The sequence below is a fragment of the Ambystoma mexicanum genome, chromosome 5p (assembly GCF_040938575.1).
Source record: "Ambystoma mexicanum isolate Mex_15411 chromosome 5p, UKY_AmexF1_1, whole genome shotgun sequence".
NCBI lineage: Eukaryota > Metazoa > Chordata > Amphibia > Caudata > Ambystomatidae > Ambystoma > Ambystoma mexicanum.
In genome coordinates, this window is record NC_090930.1 from 3219180 (window position 1) to 3241377 (window position 22198).

The window sequence follows — 22198 nt, forward strand, 5'->3', positions numbered from 1 at the left end:
CAGTAGATTAGGCTCCACCGGCATGTCGATTAGGGATGCTTGTGTCTCGGGTTTAAACCCTGACTGTCTTAACCTGCCTCTTAATGACAGTGCTCTCTGCTATTAGCCTGCCGGCGTTATCTGCGGCATCAAAGGTTGCCTTAAGTATACAACCAGACACGGCTCTCCCCTCCGACGCAACCTGGCCCAACTGGCCCTTTAAGGGTTCCGGTGCAGAGTCGATGAGGGCAGCTACTTGCTCCCACAGGTGGCAGTTGTAACTAGCCAGCAGAGTGGTGGAGTTGGCAATCCTTGCCTGGTAAGCGGAAGTGGAGGCTACCTTCGTTCCCAACGCGCAGATTTTCTTGCTCTCCTAGTGGGGGGGGAGCCTCAGATGATGATAGAGGCATTCCCGCCCTCTTCCGGGTATTAGTAACTACCAGGGAGTCAGGCTTCAGTTGCCCCCTTATGTAAAGCGGGTCTGATTGGGCTGCCCTGGACAATTTCTCGATTCTGGGGTTTACTGCCCAGGTGAGGTTAGGATTGAGAAGGGAAGGATCAATTCTCTGTTTAATGGACTTGCGAATTGGAATGGCCTGAGCAATGGGTTTCTTTTCTCCTACTAGTTCCTCAGCAAAGCCCCTCTCCTCCTGTGCCCCTTGAGTGTCTATGTGGAAGTGTTCTGCCGCTCTAGTCAAGACCTCATTTTGGAAGGGCTGGTTGTCGACTGGAGAGTCGGTAACTTGAGGTTCTTTGCCTACCGGGGAGTCTATTCTGTAGACTTCTGGGTCATCTTCCTCCTCCTCTTGGTCCTCGTCATCCCCATAATCGTCCACCCCAGTTTGGTCGTCCAACGTTACCAAGTCTGGATCCTCATCCTGTAGTGGATCCTCACTATACTGGGCGTAAGGCTGGATGTAAAAAGGGTCTGAAGATAAGACCTTGCTTTGGGGTCTCAAACAGAAGTTTCTTACCAGGGGGCTGCTGATCGCTAGACCCTGAGGGAGTAGCACCGTCAGGGGGATAGGAGAGGAAATGTTCTGGGTTCTTGGAGTAGAAGTCTGCTAGGGAGGACATTCTAGACATAACCCTGTCTATATCCTCACTGGTCCATTTTTTGGAGCTGGGAATGACCCTTTCTTGAGAGGGTTCCCCCTTCTATGACTTGACTGGTCCTATGGCCTTGTGCAGGGGTCTTGGCTAGCTGTTTATCAGAAGACTTAGAACTGTCTTTATGTAACTGTGGTGCAGAAGAAGGGTGAGATGGCGTCTTCTGCTGTTTCCCCGCTTCCCCAAGCGTTTCCCTGGTGTTTTCACCCTCTCAGAGCTTTTCGACGCCTGGTGTCGAGATTCGGGGGTAGTGTCCTTTTCCTTAGAGTGAGGGCGTCGGGATTCAGAAGCAGCCGCTGAACGGTCTGCTGATGCCGACTCTTGGTGAGCAGCCTGGGGCTGGCGGTAGGCTTCATCTTCTGACGAGCGTACCTCCATGACTTTGGCAAGTGAGGCACTTTTGGCAACTGTAGATGGTTGCCTGGTGTCGTGAGGCGATCTTGACCGAGAACGCCCAGAGGACTCCGATTCGGTGGACCGCTCTTTGTGTGCCTCTTTCCGAGAACTCGACATGCGTGTCGAGTCTCGGTTGGACTTTGAGTGCTTAGGTGTGGAAGTGGTGTGGCAGTGGTGTGGGTAGCACTCGTGTCGCCGGGTGTGTTCCCCATAACTGTCCTGCCGGACAGCCTTCCGAGATCGCGGACTTGCACTTGGGCGTCTTTCGACGCTTCGTTCCCCTCGCCGTCCGAAAGTAAGGCGTCACTGCCATTGCTGAAGGTGCCTTCCGCTTCCATGGCCTCGCGTTGCCTGGCGTGGTGGGCCCAACGTTTGGTCGAGCGGTCCTCAAGTGTCTTAGCCTTGAACCGGCTACACGCTGTGCAGTTCGCCTCGGGGTGGTCCCTCGGCAAGCAGAGGTTACAGGTGGCGTGTTTGTCAATCCAAGGATACTTGCAGTTGCACTTGGGTCAGAATTTGAAAGGGGTACCCTCCATATGCACCCTGTGGCAGCAGGCTAGTGTGTGTAGGAAAATATATACGAGTGTAGTGTATGTCACCCCCCACTCTCCCTACTTGCAGGGCCGAGGCCAGAGGCCATCCAAGGCCCGGGCCGAGGCCAGCGGCCTTCTGAGGACCAAAGTCCGTCGTGCAGCTCTCGACGGTTGTTTCTTCTCCGGGCCGGCATCGAACTTCGATGATTCAACGTGGGAGTGGAAGAAACGGAGAAATATTATTGATTTTTAGCAAAATATGGCTGAAAGCCAGGGAAGTCCACGGAATGCTTCCGTCAAGTATGGCGAAAAAAAACAATCTGAGGGTCCTACACACATGAGGGATAATGGGTACAGTGGACGTCACACTAGGGATAGTATTACTGGCACGCCCTGTGTCGACGCCCATTTGAGTTTCGAAAAACAAACTGTAATACTCCGCAGCTTCCACTAGATGTCGGCCTATGCACAGCATGTGATCTAAGCAGATTCCACAAGCCTCAGAAATATATATATTTATTTTGTTTACCTATCAACCTGTCCCCATATGTTCCAATTCATACACTTAAGGTATGCATTTCAGTGCAGGACTTCACCATTTCAATGTTTAGTTTAGGCATTTATTGGGGAGCTTTTTATATTCGGAGTTCATATAAAAGAGGAGGAGGGGATGTATTTACAAACATGACCAACATTATTAGAAAAATGCACATTAGTAATGTACCCATTTGTAGTGATACACAAAATTGCAAATTAGCCAATCAGGTCTTTAGATGACAGCATTAGCCGCTGAAAGCCAATAGTTTATTCAAAGTGTGTGCCAAAAATGCTGACAGTAGTCTGTTGTAGCACTTCCATTATGCAGTAGTGAGCTACAAAGAATATGCAGGCCTAGTAGGGGTGGTAGGTCACATTATGCATTGTAGATAAACAGGCAGGGCGAAGGCCCCAGCTCTGTAGCTAATAGACATTATTGGAGTGTTTGGAACATTATGGCACCTATATAGCGCTTAGATAGCCAGTCTTAAGCGCTATGAACACTAAGCTATGAGTGCATGCCTTTTAGAGCTTGCTCACATGGGGTTAATTCATCTCGGCTTCTGTTAGAATATTCTGCCTTTCTAACGGTAGCCCTGCATGGCTTCGTAAACAAATCCTCTTTCTCTGAGAAGGCACTGATAAGACATTCCTGAGCTTTCGCGCAGATGGGCTCCAAGTAGGGAGGGGCACAGAAAAGGAGCACAGTGGAAATTCACAGAGTTGGGTTTTTCCATGAGCAAGCCTATATTTTGCACAGGGAAAGTTCTGGAACTGTGCGTCATGGACCGACAGCACGAGATTATAAAAATGCATGCCCACATGACTCAGGTGGGAGATCGATCTGTGGACTTGGTTCGAGCAAGATCAAGTGTCCGGAATTTGTGGCTCTGTCGGCACCCTACAGCGCTGTCCTCTGAGCGGGGCTTGTTACAGCTAGCTTATGAGGGCCAGGGTCTCCCAGTGCTGATTGAAGGGGCGTAAGACTCTGTTTCTCTATGTTTTTTCTAAGTTCTATGTTTCTCTATATTTTGCATTCCTCTAAATTTTGTGCTTTGTAATCTTCTCTAACTTTAATCCCAAGATGTTGCTGAAATTCACTGTTTAGAATAAAATACTAAAACTTATTGAAGGTGTCATTTGTCACTAGCATGAGTTCACTGCTCGGCACAATAGAACCTGTATTTTGGGCTGAATTGGGTAATTTTTGCTCCCAAGGGCTGGTCCCGAGGAAGATTTGCCCAATATCAAGACATTTGGTGGCAGCTTGGGGATTTGTGCAGAGCAGTGCCTTGCTGTGAAGTGACAAATTGTGTGAGAGAACACAGTGCAGAGTGATGAGCAGGCTGTCGCATTTCCTTGGTGGTCTCACTGCAGCTCTGAGACACAAAAGACAGCAACGTTGTGTCGGCTTGCCGTGGCCGATAGCTTGTGTGGTTAAGACTCCCTTCAGTAAATCAGTCGTGACTGACTTATTGCTTGGGAATGGAGCCAGGGAGCACATGGCGATAAACAAGCGGGAAATGGCTTTGTTTAAAGCGCTCCGATGAATGGTCAAGAAAGATTTATGTTCAATTAGGAAAGAATTTTATCATGCGGTTTCCCCAGTTTAAAGTTGTAATTTGAAATGCAAAGTGAGACGGAGATCTCAAATCTATTCTGTCATGAGGGCAGGAAAATAGTTGCAAGGATTTGACATGTAAATTGTGAATAGTAATTCAACCATCGATTCAGCCCCAGTGTGCTAGCGAGTGGGGGGCTGTAATGTAAGGAGGCGAAGGTTCGCTTTTTTTTTAATGTATGCTTTTGAAGTGCTCACATTCCTGAAGATAACGTGGGAATGAGCCGTGTTTAGGAGAAAGCGTAACATCTGTGTTGAGAGCCTAAAGGGTTTGTTTTTCTTTTGGCAACTGTAAATTCCATGTGCTGGTGGTGCATTCTGTTTAAAGGAAACACACTAAAATGGCTACATTGCATTTTAGCTGTGCCATGCTTACAATGGGTGAGAGACTCACTTAAAAAAGAAAGTGAGTGAAGTTTGGATTTCCGATTTTTGTGTATTGATTTGGAATTGCAGAATCAGTTTGCAATCGTTTGGGGGGAAAAGACAATTTATATTTTTCTAAATTGCCCCTAAATTGCCCCTAGAGTATTTTGTCTGTTCCCATGCTATGCCATGGATTAAAGTACTGTTGCGTTATAAGTGATGTATGTTTTGGAAATAGTGACCTGTTGACTGCGGTACATGGTGAAAAATGTTGTTGACACATTAACAGCCCACAAGCAATAGAGTGGGTTGCTTTTGCAGGAAAAAAAAAACGTGCAGGGAGCTGCACTACACATGACATGTTTTAAATGCACTGAAATAAGTGGTTATATTCTGGCAATGGTACAACAGAATGAAAAATCTGTGTGTGATAAGACAGCACAAAGATTTAGTGGGTTGCGGGTTCTTTTTAAAGATCGCACATTGCATCGGAGTGAGTTTGTGAGGCCAAACTACAAGGTTACGAGGAAAAAAAAAAAAAAAACATGCCTTTAAAATGGAACATTGATCAGTTCAAAACAGGCAAAAAGACGCTTTGACATTTTGGCAAAATTACATGGAGTAGAATCTGATGACAAGAAAAAGTGCCTCTTTTGAAAATAAGAGTCTTGCTGTGTAGAGCTTGTGCCTTGAAGATAACTTGCACTGTCTTGGGCGAGGTGCGCGAAAAAAAAAAAAAACTGTTGGAGGAAGGCAGAAAAGCAGAATACTGCGCTCCTGTTCAGTGAAATGGTGTTTACAGAAGCTGGCAGATATGTGAGCTTTTCTGAGTTGCTGAAAGCAGTGCAGGAAATAGTTAATCTGAATGAACTGTCTGAACCGAGTGCCTTTCATTGAAGCCGCCACAGTTTAAGAGTTATAGGCAGAGAGATAAGTTTGCTGCATGCTCATGGCGCTGCCATGTGCACAGGAAAGATAAACAATGACATTCCTGCATTCCATCCCCTGTGAGAGACACCGTCAGTGTGAGCAAAAACTGAGGAGGGGGGCGCAAAGACAGAATGCTGAAACAGAACTGAAGGCAATAATTGCTGTGAGTGAGAAAATGAAAAAGAGCGCAATCTACCTTACACATGCTGATGTACGCATGCTGACAGTGGCATGCAATAACGGAGCTGATCAGAAGTAAAGAATTTGCCCAGTATTAACACTGGAAGGAAAACAAATGCTGCATGCAGAATGACAGACGGGCACATCGCATCTGAACATTTGGGGAACCTGTGCATCTGTGAATGGGCTAAGAAAAGACAGCTGCCCATTTCAAGAGACATTGCCGTGCAAGCTGCATCCCCATGTGATGTGATGTGAAGTAAAGTAAAGCGACATTGCTGTGCAAGCTGCATCCCAGTGCTCCATGTGATATGAACTGAAGTAAAGCGCTGTGCACTGGAGAAGAAACCTCTAGGCGCTTTGAGAAGTGAAAATACACAGCTGGCAAAAATGCAAGCTACATTGCCAGGGCTGGAGTAACTGACAAAGACATTATGGTGTTCCAGATGGAAGCAAAACTGACAAAGGTAGCCGTTTTGCAAGAGACAACATGCAGAGCGGGGCTTTGGAGTATAACATGAACACTGCACATTAGCCATGATCCAGAAGCCTCACGGCTTAGTGCAAGAATGAAAGATTTGTTGAAGCAACAAAAGGAACTGATTCAGACTATCGCGCTCAAAGGGGTGGCCCAGGAAATCAGCAGACACCCTTTGGGAAAATGACAAGTGGAAAACCAGAGGCTTGAAAGACACTAGCTGTATGGAGAAAAATAAACAAAGCTGCTTGTGCAACTGCAGGCGGTATGGGACTGAAGGACTTTACCTTTGAAATATGGAGTGATGCCAGCAGGGCAACCTAAATCAAGATCATGAGACACTGGAAGCAAGTTGGCGCCTGGCATTCGTGATCGCTCTGGTGACAAAGAAAAGCATTGATCCATTGAGAAGTGCGACCTGGGTACTTATTATATGGCTTTTGTAAAATCACAGATCAGTCTGAGGTACCATTGACCAACTATGATCGCATTGCACTAATGAGTTTATGATTAGGCAGTTACACCCCGTATGGTTGAGTGCAAATAAGCCCCCAGAAACATGCAGAAGGGTGACAAATAATTGCAGTAGCAATGATAAACTATGTTGTTACCTGATGAGACTTCTGATGGTGGGGGTGGTGTTAAGGGAAGGGGTGGTTAACGCCGATATTGTAGTTCTGATGACATCCTAATGTGAAGAACAATGACATTGTACTTTTGATGAAATCCTAACATTTCTGTTTGTATTTTGCCTAGGCAAAAAACCAAGACAGTTGCGTGCCATGATTGGGGTAGATGTGTGCAATTTGCGGGTGACACTGATCAGTCAAGCAGACGCATTCTCAGAGAAAGCGAGTCACTGCGAGATGATATGTGAACTTTGAACCTGTCCTGTCCTGCACCGCACTCAATGCTGCTAACATGCATGACGTATGAGGACACTTGTTCTGCAACCTGTGAGAAGGTGTCCAACAGAGTAATAACTTTTGCTGAACTGGCACGGTGCAGACTTCGCTAGTTATCAAACATTTGATGCTGCACATTCAAATGATTCAGTTGCTGGAAATAACTTGGTTGATATGTTTTGCCTTTCTTGTTTAAAGGACTGTGGACAATGGGTTGTGGACTGTAACATCATGCACCACAAACAGCTGTGTGACACAGCACTTGAATGCTAACACATTGAAAAATGGTTTTTAAATGCATTTTTGAGATGAATCTGAAAAAACGAAATGTTTTGCTCTTCCAACTGAATTGCTTTAACCAGAGATGCTTTGCTTTTTTGAAAGAAAAAAAAAAAAAACTACTACGTTGCACGTAGGCAGGAAAATGATTTATGAATTGTGTGGGCAGCAGGATTATGCAAGCAGGAGCATAATTTATTTTGAGATAAAATGAGTGTGCACACCAAAGTCAGCTGTGCGTTGGTTAAGGTTCTTAATTTGTAGTAATGCTGCCAAGTGTGTGAGCTCTAATTTGAGATGGTAACCTTTGAAACACTGGATACTTTTACAGCCAGCCTTAAGGCGGGTAAATGAAACCATGACAGACTTGATATTTGATTTTATGACACAGTGTGTGACACGGTTTTTGTTAAACCAACCAGTTTCAAGTTTTTGTGGGGACAGCTGTCTCCAGCACACTAAAGCAAAGAGTCACCTTTTGATTGTAGACATTTAGAATAATTCTTTGGAAAAGCGCTACAAATTAGTATCCACATGGAATTGCTAGCGTACTGGCCTGGCACATTGTCGGGCATCTTTTGTCACTGACTCATATGACTGGTGCGCATGAAATCCTAGGCCCAAATGTTTCAGTGAATGGATCCAACGATTTGTTTTTCTGACCAAGAACTGCAGCGAGTGTTCTCGCCAAGATTTTATGGACTATAATTTGACTAAATGCATTTCACACAATGGTGTGATGAAACAGTCACTGCCAGATGGTAGTATGGTGTTTGTAGCTAAAACTAATATTGTATATGGTAGGCATCTTACTTGGAGAAGGGTATTCTCCAAGTCATACAAGGTAGAAACTGTGAACATGTTAGATTTTCCAGTAGTAAGGCAACATTTAAATTGTAGGCTGGTAATGCACACCTCTATTATTACAGTGATACACTTAGACATAGATTTATCATGAGGCAATGTTTCCTTAGTACTACCAAGCTGCTACAAATGGAGTCCATTTCTATGGCCCATCACCAGAGTGCGCGTAGCTAGGGAGCTAGATTCATTAATTGCGGGAGCAGCGGGGAGTAACAGGAGCTTTAAACGATTTTGACATAGAAACTGTGCACAATAAGCTAGCCACTATGGGTTCTGATGCCAGCTCTGCTATAAAACTTCTGGCCTAGTGGGGCCCATCGATACGCCCAACACTGCTACAAGTATTGGCCACCACCTCAGATGGCAGAATTTTAGGTATGAAGACGTTTTTTTCTGCCATAGGGCAGGTCAACAAGACTGCTAAATACACACGATGCATTTTATGGAAAACATTGTTTAAATCAGCAGGTGTTGGCTTTACACTCTGAGTGGGGGCGACCATCCTCAACACACTGGCACACAGAGCTACAGTTACAAGCAAACATATGGATCAAATCGCTTGCTTTTGATTGCATGAATAACACATGCCATGCTTTAATGCAAATTAGTAGAATTGTTTTTATTTAGATAACCTGGTGCCCATGGGTTCACCTTGCTCATGAAATTAGATGGTTTCTGGTTGGGTTCCACATACATGGGGGAAGTGTCTAATCACACAGCCCATAGTCATGTTTGAATGCCCTGGGATCAGGGGGAGGGTAGGCCCTTAGAGTGAAAGGCTGCCAGGTTTAGAATTGGTAACCATACATAAATGCAATAGTGCATTGTAGATTAGACTACACCGGATTGCCTTGACATTCTAACTGCATGCTGCGTTTTAACTGACAATCAGTTATACAATAATTATTTAGATATTTTTGTGTAGGCCAGGTTTTGGCTAGAGTAAATGTCCATGTTCACTTTGTGTAGGTATTTTTGTGTAGGTCAGGTTTTGGCAAGGGTATATGTCACTGTTCACTTTGTGTACATTTTTGTTTAGGTAGTGTTTTTACTAATCTTGCATGCCACGCTGACTAACCGCTAGAAGATAGTTTGCTTAAACCTCTTGCAAAGCCCCAAGGTCTTTATCACTGCACTACATACTATGTTAATGGGTATTAGTCAGCATTGTCGCACACACTTTGAATAGGGGTGGAGTGTACTGATACACAAAATTGCAAATTAGCCAATCAGGTCTTTAGATGACAGCATTAGCCGCTGAAAGCCAATAGTTTATTCAAAGTGTGTGCCAAAAATGCTGACAGTAGTCTGTTATAGCACTTCCATTATGCAGTAGTGAGCTACAAGGAATATGCAGGCCTAGTAGGGGTGGTAGGTCACATTATGCATTGTAGATAAACAGTCAGGGCGAAGGCCCCAGCTCTGTAGCTAATAGACATTGGAACATTATGGCACCTATATAGCGCTTAGATAGCCAGTCTTAAGCGCTATGAACACTAAGCTATGAGTGCATGCCTTTTAGAGCTTGCTCACATGGGGTTAATTCATCTCGGCTTCTCTTAGAATATTCTGCCTTTCTAACGGTAGCCCTGCATGGCTTCGTAAACAAATCCGCTTTCTCTGAGAAGGCACTGATAAGACATTCCTGAGCTTTCGCGCAGATGGGCTCCAAGTAGGGAGGGGCACAGAAAAGGAGCACAATGGAAATTCACAGAGTTGGGTTTTTCCATGAGCAAGCCTATATTTTGCACAGGGAAAGTTCTGGAACTGTGCGTCATGGACTGACAGCACGAGATTATACAAATGCATGCCCACATGACTCAGGTGGGAGATCGATCTGTGGACTTGGTTCGAGCAAGATCAAGTGTCCGGAATTTGTGGCTCTGTCGGCACCCTACAGCGCTGTCCTCTGAGCGGGGCTTGTTACAGCTAGCTTATGAGGGCCAGGGTCTCCCAGTGCTGATTGAAGGGGCGTAAGACTGTGTTTCTCTATGTTTTTTCTAAGTTCTATGTTTCTCTATATTTTGCATTTCTCTAAGTTTTGTGCTTTGTAATCTTCTCTAACTTTAATCCCAAGATGTTGCTGAAATTCACTGTTTAGAATAAAATACTAAAACTTATTGAAGGTGTCATTTGTCACTAGCATGAGTTCACTGCTCGGCACAATAGAACCTGTATTTTGGGCTGAATTGGGTAATTTTTGCTCCCAAGGGCTGGTCCCGAGGAAGATTTGCCCAATATCAAGACACCATTAACAATTATAACAAACTCTCTAGTATCCCTGTGCGTATGAGTACGATTGGGAGCATGAAGAACACATTTTCCTTCCATCTATTAAAGCATATGTCATAATTCTAGCACCCATGAGGATGTTAACAGTATAAGTGTTTCAAGCAAACCCACTAAAATAAAAACATTAAAAAAAGAATAAAACAGCAAGCACAAAGGGCAAAATAGGACACCTGTCACAGGCTTGGCCTCGACGCCATAGAGTATGTACGACATCCTGAAATGACGAATAGCTAGTATACTTATATGGGTGCGGTAGGGCGGCAAAGCTGTTATGTCGATTCACTGATCCCGCACGCACCAGGGGCACCCAAGGTATTAGTACCCCAAGAAGTACCAATCATAGAGGCACAGAGCCTGGTTCATCTTGCGCTATGTAGGGTTAAAGGCACCTTCCAGGCACACAGAGTACGACTCTAGCTCATCGATCAAGTTCCTCTACAATGTAATGACAACCCAAGAGACATTAAATGCTTGCAACAACCATAATTACTTATCCAGGGACTGGCAAGATACCACACTCAGCTGTCTGCCAGAAGGCATCCTGGGGTATGAAGAGGAACTCCTAGCTTGAGCGACCTGTGCACAAATATGGACGGGGACATCTCAAAGTTAACCTGGATTGAAACAATTTAAAAACCAGAAACGTATGAACTTTGCTTCCACAGTGAAGGAACAATCTTTATCGTTTCCAATGAAAAATTCAACAGAACGCTCCAGATTCCAGACCTGAAGGAGGACACAGGAATGTGATGGATTACTACTTGTCTGTGGCCAACAAGCATACTTGCACCTTTCACCATCATGGAGCAGCTACTGTTTGCTGGCCACGTTGCACCCAGCGCTATTAGTAATCCCAGAAGAACACCTCCCGAGCATTCAAAGAACAATATCTGTTACCCCCGACAGAATTTCTTCTTAATTATCGGAGGCGTGGGCAGACCCACGCAGGCGCTTCCCCATCCTGAAGGATGATGTGCACCAGACCCACCAATCAATACTTAGCTCACAAATTCACAACTCCTCACACCGCCCCGTCTGCCTCACAAATCCAACATCACACTGCTCCTCCTCCTGCCTCTCACCCCGTCTCCTCCCAGCAAAGCCCTCCCACTCAGCTCAGCCACACCCAGCGAACCCTCATCAATTCTCTCTCTTCAACATGTCTCTCACACCTAAGCAGAAAATGTCCCACAGTCTCAGGCACCCCACACACCGCAGTCCCTCTACTCACGTTTTTCCCACTCGAAACAGAGAGTCATTCAGCCCCAACCGATTCAGCATCGCCTCATCCGCCCTCCTCCATTCCAGACTCCCCGCATCCACCTTCACCAACACTTTCCCACAAACACCATACATCCACCTGCCCTTCACCCCACTCACCCACCTCTCCTGCCACTCATCCCCACTCACCCACCTCTCCTGCCACTCATCCCCACTCACCCACCTCTCCTGCCACTCATCCAAGACCCGTCTCACCATCACAGCCTTCACCGCATCCACACTCAAAGGCAACCTCACATCAACCGCTCCCCTCCTCATACCCTCACCCGCCGCCAGATCCACCAACTCATTACCCGAAATGCCACTGTGACTGGGGACCCACGCCAACTCCAAATCCATTCCCCAACGCACACACTGATCAATCTTCCTCCTGATGTCCAAAATCACATCCTTCCTATCACCATCCCCTGCCACAACCGCCAGAATTTCATGTTCTGCCCGGAAGAGGGCAGTATGAGAAATTGCGTAGGAAGAAAATATCATCCAACCATCAATCCTGACTCAGCCACATTGCTCAGAGAAATTCCTGATGAATACAGACTGTTCAGCTCGGCAGAAAACCTCTTCACCTCGCTCTCGTTACCAGGTGTACAGGGAGCAGCCAATGCCAAAGGGCTGCAAATCGTGCGCTGGGAGCTAGTACAATTGGCAAATAATATTGAATATGGGTCAACGTCAAAGGTCGAACTGCGCGCCCTGAGAATGACGTCAATGCAAAACAGGTACATCCTTTACATGCTAACGGCCATGGAAGGAGATGTGAGCCGAAAAATTTGAGATTCCTGTTGCACATTTGTATCTCCTGAAAACGCAGACAACGGGTCGTTGTCCCATATAATGGCAGCTGTACACGGTCTGGGAGTTCATATGAAAAAAGAACCAGGTATCAAAGGGGGTGATTGGTTTGACATTGCATTAGATTGGCCCCTGTCTTGGCTAGAGGCCATCGTGAAGATACTGGTACCAGTCATCATATTCATCTTCTGCACCTGCCAAAAGGGGTCTTCGGTGTTGTGCCAAAGCAGTACCTAGTAGCGCAATGATGATGGTGTCGATCGGGGGTTCCAAATGCATCTACCTCGCAGTACAAAAGATAGTGCTATCCAAACTGATCACCCCATCCATCACATGATGCCCAGCCCCTATGGAAACGAAGTAGATCGCTTGCCCCATACCACCATTGTCCTTCCCCTTGTTCCCCAAAACTATGAAGTATGGGTAGATATAGCAGGCAATGGAGGATGCATCTATCATGCACACCCGAAGAGTACGCACAATCAGGAGAAAGCTTGCGTTCTGTGTGTAGTGTCTGGATAACACGGAAGGGAACTCCACCATATGGGGAAACAGTGAGAAAGGAGAATGAGCGCATGCGTGCGGGGGAATTTGTTACTGTAGAAGTAACGAAAGTGGGGAATGTTGGGAAGGGGAAAGCCTATCCCACCCCCCTAGGTGCTTTAGGGTGAGGTAAGCCCCCCTTGAGAGACCTCTAATGGCCCAGGGCAAGGGTGTCATCCCAAAGCTCCTCACACAATCATAATATTATGTGTGATTTAGACATAGGACACGCATATAGACACCATTTTGTAGCCATGGTCAAACTATCGGGCCTGCCTGGCAAAGCAGTGTTCAGTGTGCTAAACACAGCCCGCAAGCTGGAAGGGGGAATCTGAATAGGCTCAAGCACTGATGAGAGGCCCACACTCCTGCTAATTTTCACAACACTTTCCCCTTTGTTCTAAAAGTGTTGCCAATATATTGCTCTAACAAAGAATGTGCCCCGCAAAGCCACGAGACAGTGCAGGGCACATTGGTGTACAGGTTATCACATACAGGCCAAAGCAGGCCTCTGACCTCCACCCAGCCAACCCACGAGTTATGGCCCCTGCCCCAGTCCTAAGACCCCTGAATTCCAAGATACTAGTCAACCAGAGCCCACCAACAATAAACCAATAACCATAAGAGATCTAAGAGTATCGTCGTCCCACCTCTATTCCCCAAAACAGGATTTGAAATGCAAGGTACAGGGAGGGATAAATTAGATCAAAAGCGAGGGTGGAAGTCGAGAGACGGGATGGGGATGAGTGAAATGTGTATGTGGTGGGCTAGGGTGTCCTAGAAATCCCCCCTGTGCCAGTATTCGACCCTGCCAGGTGCACTGTGTAATGATAAAGTAGCATATTTTTCAAACTTAACTAATTGTCTTTTTGACTTTCTTTCCTTGGAGACGATGAGCCCAGCAGACCACACATCCCCGATGGAGTAGGCCGACACTGTATCAGGTCCACCAACCAGCCACACAGGTTTTCACTGTATACGAATGACTGTGCTCCCTTTTAAGCTTCCGCTTGCACTTCTTCACCCCCCCCCCCCCCCCCCGCACCCCCAGAACGTTAGTTCTTTGCTGGGACACCTACTTTATATAGAAATAAAAACTTGTTAAGAGTTTCTTGGGCCTTTTTCCCCAGCGGGTTGTTTTTATTCTGGTGTGAGCGTTTAGGGGCGTGCCTTCAAAGGTTAACATTTGGTGAATCAGTCATGATAAATTGACATACCTTTTCCGGTAATTGAGGCCAGCTACTTTTTGCGTTTATATATTTTATACTTTAATGATTAGAGTCTAAGACATTTAGGATTAAGGCATTGTTTAATATGAAGTTCACTTATACTGTTTAAAACGGCCATACAATTGATATGTTTTGCTACCGGCATTGGAGCTTGTGTTGGGTCACCCTTTCCATCTGGACGGGGTAGTGGGCGTTGCCGCCGCAAGTAGGGCTGAGCCAAGTTTGGTTTGATACTTTAGCCGCTTTTAGTCTCCTGCCTGCCAATCACCAGTCATTCCTTCAAGGAGAGGTGTGCTTTTACAGGTGTGCAGGGGGGATGGCCAACACCTGGGTGTAGTTGCAAAATCATATTTATTCTCAGAGCGGCCACTGTTTATAAGTGCCTGAACCATCCCAATACATACCTTCTGGCAGTCCGGCTCTTATTTCTTTCCAGTTATCCTTCTCCCTCATAACCAGTTTGAGATAATGCTGCATGCCATGTTCTGTACTGGCCGTCGCGGCCAGTGGCGCCAGCATTAGCATCTAGGCATGGATTGCTCAGGTGTATCATGTATGGATATTGACCAAATTAATTCCATAACATTGGATCCTGTGCCTAGAGCATTAGTCCTGTTGCCATCAGAATTGTGTAACCTCAATGAACATTTTGAGAAATACAATAAAGGACAATAAGAACGTTTAAAAAGTTGGCAATCACATTTATAAACACTTGTGTATAGGCGCGTAACAAATGCCATATCATATCATACAACTTGAATCAAGAAGTCAACTCCACTCATTAAAATAAAGGAAATGCATCTGTTCCAGGAAGCAGTTTATACGAAAGTGAAGACAAAAATAAAATTACAATCAATTTAACCTATAAATGGAGGCACTAACAATTCATGTTTAATGTTAACACTAGAGCATCGCAGAATGTTCTGCAAAAGTGGAACCACTGCAGGGTTCAGCTGACATGGCATGCCAGGTGGGACGTGCCAGGTGGGGCGTGCCAGGTGGGGCGTGCAATTAGGACTTCCGTGTACTATTGGAGATTGCAGTTTCATGGATTCCAATCTGTGATTTTCCCTGGATAAACATTGTTTTTTCACATTGCCAAGGTTAGTATAATCTGCATTGTGAGGACTGTACACTGCGTATATGTAGGGCTGGTATTATAGCCACTTTCTTTCATTTTCTATGGCCCGTGTTCACCAAACGCTCTATGGGTTCCAACAGCAGGTGGTCATTAAAAAGGAGAGAATCAGACCAAAATAAGGAAAGACCAATGAGAGAAAAACGGGACGTCATTAAGCTTCTGAATGTCACAAGGTATACAATGGTCAGACATAGGGCATTACAGGTATATAGAGCTCAAACTAAAGGAGACACCACCCAGCTACATTTTGAAAATGGAGACATTTTACGATAACCGTAGCTACAAATGCCCCTTCATTGTAGCCGCTTGAATAAAACAGACAGACGTTGCGGCTATACATGTTAGAATTTAACCACATCGCAGCCTTACATGTCTGAATATAACCACGGCTACAATGACGGGAAAGGGGCAAACAAAACACATGTTTGTAGCTGCAGTTATCGTGAAATTTCATTTTCAAAATAATATTTACTGAATTTTAGACTACAATTTGACATACTGTATTTCTTCTCCCCCCGCCTCCCAAACCTCTAGCCTGGTGTCATTGTTACTTTTCCACCCCTTTCAACTAGTGTTCCCAAATTCGCATACCCGTGCCAACAACATGTATAGCCGCAACTACTATCAAATTTGATACCTGCAGCTACAATGACAGGGAATAGGCAGATTGTAAGAGCATTACAGAAACACAGACTGCGCGGGCAGCGGGCATCATGGGGTGGACAGCACTTTTGGGTGTGGGGTGGTGGAGGGGAAACAGTGTCTTGGATGTAAATGGAAGGAAAAAAGCCCCCCACCTTATTTGTTTGTTATTATACCTGCGGGTACAGGGCAGGGTACCTAACATACCCACAGTTATAATTTAAAAAAAAAAAAAAAAAACACACATAAAAAGGGCCTTGTTTTTAACACATACTGAATAAAATGGGCCATATAAGGTTGGCTGATCACTTCCTACAGTCTGTTTTTATGGTCTATGTATAGCTGGTCTCTATAGTCTTTTATAGCTGAAAGGTTGGCCTTGAAAAAGGCTATTTTGAGGGAGAGCGAAGGAGGGTGGAACTTGGAAGGGAAGAATATTAGGGTTGACACATAAGAAGCGGTAAAAAGAACAGAACATTTATTTGAGGGATTTTTTTTGTTTTTTGTGTTTTAATTTGAAGGGGGGAAATGCCCACTTTAAAATAAAAAATAAAAATGCCTTCTGTGGCAGTTGGCCTGGTGTTGAGAAACGGCCCATGCTCATCCATCTAGGGTGGCATCTCCCATCGCAATCCACTTGTGGCAATGGCAGCCCATGGACCACAATCCAAGTTTGCACTGGCGTACATCAGGTGTTGGCAGCAATGGATGAGGTTGGGTGCTGATCGATGAAGCAGAAGTTGTGGCTGCAGAGGTGGATGGTGGTGATGTGGCAGCAGCAGATAAGGTGGATGGGGCTGAGGTGGTTTCAGCCTGAATGTACTTTCTGGCTGATTGTGGTCCATGGGCTTTAACTTTGTGGTGATAATGCGCCTTTCTATACGGTTCAATGGACAAAGTGTTCTATTAATGTGTCAATGGCCAGGCTTTCAGAGGGTTTGTCAGATGGCCCTCTCCGCAGTACCATCCCACAAAATGTACACAATCCCCCTTCCTTCTTATTGTGGTGCTTGTTCACCCTAAATTATTGCCAGCTGCCTGCCAAAGTCTTCATCGCACACTGCTTCTTGCTCGAGGGTGAAGTAGTTTCCACCCAAACATCTACATCAATGCTGGTCCCAAACATACTAAAATGTTGTGCCGGGGAGGAAAAATGAAAAATAAAAATAAAACAAGCTAAAATAAAGAATACGTAAACTACAAATGGCAGGACAAGGGACAGAGTTATAGGAACAAGGGAGGGTAAGAAAGGATTTGAAAAATTCGGATTGTGCTCTTTTACACTTCTTGGCGGCTCAGAAACAAGTCCACAAACCAGGACACAGAAAAACCATGGGAAAAAGTAAAGAAGGTGTATTTGGGTATGATGAATAACTGTGGCTACACCCACAAGCCAATCAGCAGTAGAATCAGATTAATTGGCTACGTGCAGCCGTGAGAACAGATACTTGCGCATACTCTACTGACCGATCAGTTTGTGCACTGCAGCGACAAGCCTACACCTGACACATAGCCATGTGAACAGGAGCAACCAATTAGGATAGATATAGGATGGAGCGCAGAATGGTGGTGGGCCAAATGAGTTACACAATGCACCTGGAGGACAATCTGCATTGGCTTCCTGTGTTTAGTCAAATAACCAGACAACCATGAAAGAAATGGCATTGCCATAATTAAGTCTGCAGCAAATGAGGGTTATACCAATTTACATCAGAGTATGAAGGATAAGAAAAGAGGTACTATTCTGCAACAAGTTGAGGTGAGAGAAAAAAATGAGACACGAATGACAGCTCAGCCAATTTCACCATACAGGAAGCTGTGTGAACACCAAGCTCAGAGGGAGTCCAAGAATGCCATGTGTCCAGTGCCAACTACCAATATACCAGTTGTGTCAGAATTCAGCTATAGCCAGTGAGTTGCCATTCACTCCTTCACAGTTAAAAGACATCTTTGAACATCGGGAGAAGCTTTCATTGAGCTCCCTAATAAGTGGAAGATTAGCCAAGTGCTGCGACACTAGAATCCGAAGCAGCAGGAGTCGATTAGTCTGGTCAGGGGAGGACATCAAATGTTAAAGACAGAAGTTAAGGCAGAACCCTGGGGCATGCCACATCCTCCAAGCAGGGACACTGATATCAAAGGAGGCATCATAGCTGCTTATGTTCTGTAAGCCTGGAAGGATTGTAACAATGAGCAGATCTGTCCCTGATGCAAGCATCCCTTCAAATACGTAGGATCTAATGGTTAATGGCGACAAAAGCAACACAGATGGTCAAGAAGATACAAAAGGTTTCCCAATGTCACTGCATTGATGTGGTTTTTCATCTCTGTATGTTCCCCGCCACCAACTACACAAACAACTACCCACGTAGCGCTAAGCCGCCTCTGGCTACTGAATGGGTAGGATAGCTCCCCTAGAACATCTAATGAGGGGAATGTAGATTCCACCAACGTGTTTCATATTTTTCAAACTATTAATTTCTTAAGGTCCATCTGCAAACTGTTCCATAGGATGTGTACTTTAACACATGAGGTACAGTCTCCCTTTAGAATATTCCAGAAGAGGCATTTTCCAAACAACAGTGATTCAGACAATCATAATCAGCCACTATTTGGATGCCAAAGGAAACTGGGAACTTCTGTGGAAATCATGTCTTCAGAATTTTGTAGCCATGCCAGAATCAGTCACAATGAAGATGTGATCCGTCCCCTCTGTAGCGTCTTTGCTTGCAGAGGACATTTCCCCCCCGCATGTCCTCCCCATGGCAGTTAAGAACATCCTGCGCATGGAAGCACTTTCCCCCCCATTCACTGCGCTGAAATGGTTCCTCCCTTGTATGTTTTGTCTTGTGCCTAATAAGGTTACTGTTCCCACTGAAGCTTTTTCCACATTCCGTGCACTGATAAGGTTTTTCCCCTGTGTGTGTTCTCTGGTGTACAATAAGCTGACCCTTCTTGGCAAACCCTTTCCCACATTCAATGCACTTATGAGCTTTCAAACCTGTATGTGTTAACTGATGGTAAATAAGTCCTCCTTTTTGACTGAACCGTTTCCCACATTCCGGGCACTCATGAGGTTTCTCTCCTGTATGTGTTCTCTGGTGAACAATAAGCTGACGCTTCTTGATAAACCCTTTCCCACATTCAATGCACTCATGGGGTTTCACACCTGTATGTGTTAACTGATGGTAAATAAGACCTGCCTTATGAATGAACCCTTTCCCACATTCATTGCACTCATGAGGTTTTTCACCTGTATGTGTTCTCTGGTGCTGAATAAGACACACCTTCCGAACAAACCCCTTCCCACATTCGGGGCACTCATGAGGTTTCTCTCCTGTATGTGTTTTCTGGTGTATAATAAGCTGGCACTTCTGGACAAACCCTTTCCCACATTCAGTGCACTCATGAGGTTTCTCGCCAGTATGAGTTCTCTGGTGGCGATAAAGAGCACTCTTCAGAACAAAGCTTTTCCCACATTCAGTGCACTGATGTGGTTTCTCACCTGTATGAGTTCTCTGGTGGTAAATAAGCGATGATTGCTGACCAAAGCTTTTTCCACATTCAGTGCACTCGTGAGGTTTCTCTCCTGTATGTGTTCTTTGGTGGTGAATAAGATGTCCCCTCAAAGTAAACCCTTTCCCACATTCAGTGCACCCATATGGTTTCTCACCTGTGTGTGTTCTCTGGTGGTGAGTAAGTGGTACCTTTTTAACAAACCCTTTCCCACATACAGTGCACACGTAAGGTTTCTCACCTGTATGTAATCTCTGATGGCAAGTAAGAGTCCCCTTCAGTCTGAACCTTTTACCACATTCACTGCAGCAATATGGTTTCTCACCTGTATGTGTTCTTTGGTGACCAATTAGCTGTCCCTGTTGAAGAAATCCTTTCCCACATTCTGCGCACTTATGAGGTTTCTCACCAGTATGTGTTCTCTGGTGGCAGATCAGAGTATTGCGCAAATTGAAGCTATTCCCACATTCTGCGCAGTGATATGGTTTTTGACCCATGTTCGCAGATGTGCAATGAGTATAATCTTGAAATGGCATCTTTTCCCACATTCTGTTCATTAGGTAAGGTTTCAAACCAGTCTATTTTGTCAGGTGCTTAATAAGAGGATATTTTCCAGTGAACTTTTTGCATAATTCAGATTGCAGTTCAGCTTTCTCATGTCTAGGTTATTTCTGGTGACAAATATTTTTCTTCTGACTGAAGCTTTCAAAATAGCCAGTGCATGCATACGGTTTGTCCATTCATATCTACAGACGTTTCACAAAATCGTTTAAACAAGCCACCTTTACATTCATAATGTGTAACAATAGCACTCATGTGGCTCCATCAGGAATAATAGGAAACAGAGGTTTTTCTTACTTTACATCAAACAATGTTGCTTCCCTTAGTCTAGAATGCAATATTGTTTCTGTTGCTCTGTGTTGCTGAATGTTACCATGGAAACCATCATTTATTGAAAAGGCAAACAATCCCAGTTCATGAGTATGCCGAAAAGATAACTTTGCCACAGGCTTGAATCCTTCTACGACGTTGGGAAATGTCACATTCTACCAATGGTGCTTTCAATGCATCAGTCCAGAGAATGGATCAATCGATGCTGCTGCATTTGTTGGGCATCAATCACCTACTGAAATAAAAGATACGCATCACTAGTTCCCAATCACAGACATCGCATGTAACGGGCAGAGTGGTTCTCAGTAGTAATGTGCATCCGCTAATTACTAACCAAGTAACTAATAAGACTCAGAAAGCCCATTTATTGTGTATAGGCACCCCTCTACTAGAATAGGTGGCAGAGTAGTGGTGCTCCAATGATAACATACGTGACAGGGCTGATGCGCAGCACGAAATGTGTAGTTCATTTTCATTTAGAACCTTCTAGTATTCAAGAGCAGAATCAGACAAGCTGGATAACATTTTAAGAGCCTGTGTCAATCATCAGGAACATGCACACATGTTCTACCATCTTATTTCTTCAGAAAGAGCTAAAGTAGAACATGAAAGCTAGTAATTCCCTTGGATAGGTCACACTAGGTCAGCAGTTTTGTCACACCAATCATACACATTGTTGACCAGTCCATTATGCCATTAGTGGTGAATTCATTATCTTTTGGACACCAGTCTCTTCCCACATTGAGAATTGCAAAGGCCATGCAGGCCTAACATTCAAACATTGACTCTAAACCCAGCTACACCCCAAACTCAACCCTCTCTCCCAAGATTGACAGAAAGAAGGAACAAGTTACTTACCTGTAACTGTTGTTCTCCAGCATGGGTCTGGCATGGATTTACATGCTCATGAATGTAAGAATACATAGCAGTACACACATGCACAACCACGGGAGGTGGCAAGGCTCAACATTAAGCATTACATAAAACTCAACATTAAGCATCTCTTACCTCCTCACCAGGCCCACCTTAAGCGAACAGGTTGCGCAGCACTGCCTGGCCGACTCTGGACTCCTCCCTGAAATCCCGGTCGACGCAGTAGAATCTCGTGAAGGTGTGCGCCGACCTCCACGTAGCAGCCCTGCAGATGTCCAGCAGGGGCACACCAGACAAGAACGCCGTGGTAGCAGTGATCGCGCTGGTCGAATGGGCTCTCGGACGACCGGGCAACGGTCTGTTTGCCAACCGATGACAGTGCATGATGCAGCCGGAGAGCCATCGGGAAATGGAAGCCTTCGAGAGAGCCTTCCCTTGGTTCACAGGTCCAAAGTTCACAAACAGCTGTGATGTCTTCCGAAAACTCATTGTTCGGTCCACGTAGAACTTCAGCACTCTAGCTACATCCAGCGAGTGCAAAGTCCTCTCGGCCAGCGACGGGGAAAAAGACTGGTAACACCAAGGGCTCGTTGAGATGGAAGTCCGACGGTACCTTGGGCATGAAGGAGGGGTGCGTCCTCAGCACTACCCTCATCTCATGGAAAGTCAAGTGTGGAGGCTTGCAGGATAGGGCCTGAATCCCTGTCTTCCACGACAGGAACTTCAACGGAGCCGAATGCAAGGGCTCGAATGGCGGGCCCATGAGCCTGGTCAGCACCACGTTGAGCTCCCATGCCGGGGCTGGAGTCTTCACCGG

The 22198-nt window shown here is 45.3% G+C and overlaps 1 protein-coding gene across 12 annotated transcripts in view; it reads right to left on the reverse strand.

Annotated features, from left to right (window-relative positions):
• LOC138480660 (zinc finger protein 182-like) overlaps positions 1-22198 on the reverse strand; it is a 637235-nt gene that overhangs the window by 297361 nt on the left and 317676 nt on the right. For 5 of the 12 annotated variants that reach the window (XM_069612333.1, XM_069612336.1, XM_069612331.1 and 2 more), the window contains one exon: positions 14438-20740. The exons of 3 other annotated variants lie outside the window; for them this stretch is intronic. In XM_069612333.1, the coding sequence (XP_069468434.1) occupies positions 18783-20174 (1392 nt within the window). In that variant the 5' untranslated portion in view covers positions 20175-20740 and the 3' untranslated portion in view covers positions 14438-18782. Of the gene's footprint in view, positions 1-14437; positions 20744-22198 lie in introns of those variants that run through there. 4 more of the 12 variants (XM_069612330.1, XM_069612329.1, XM_069612328.1 and 1 more) reach the window with 1 other exon arrangement.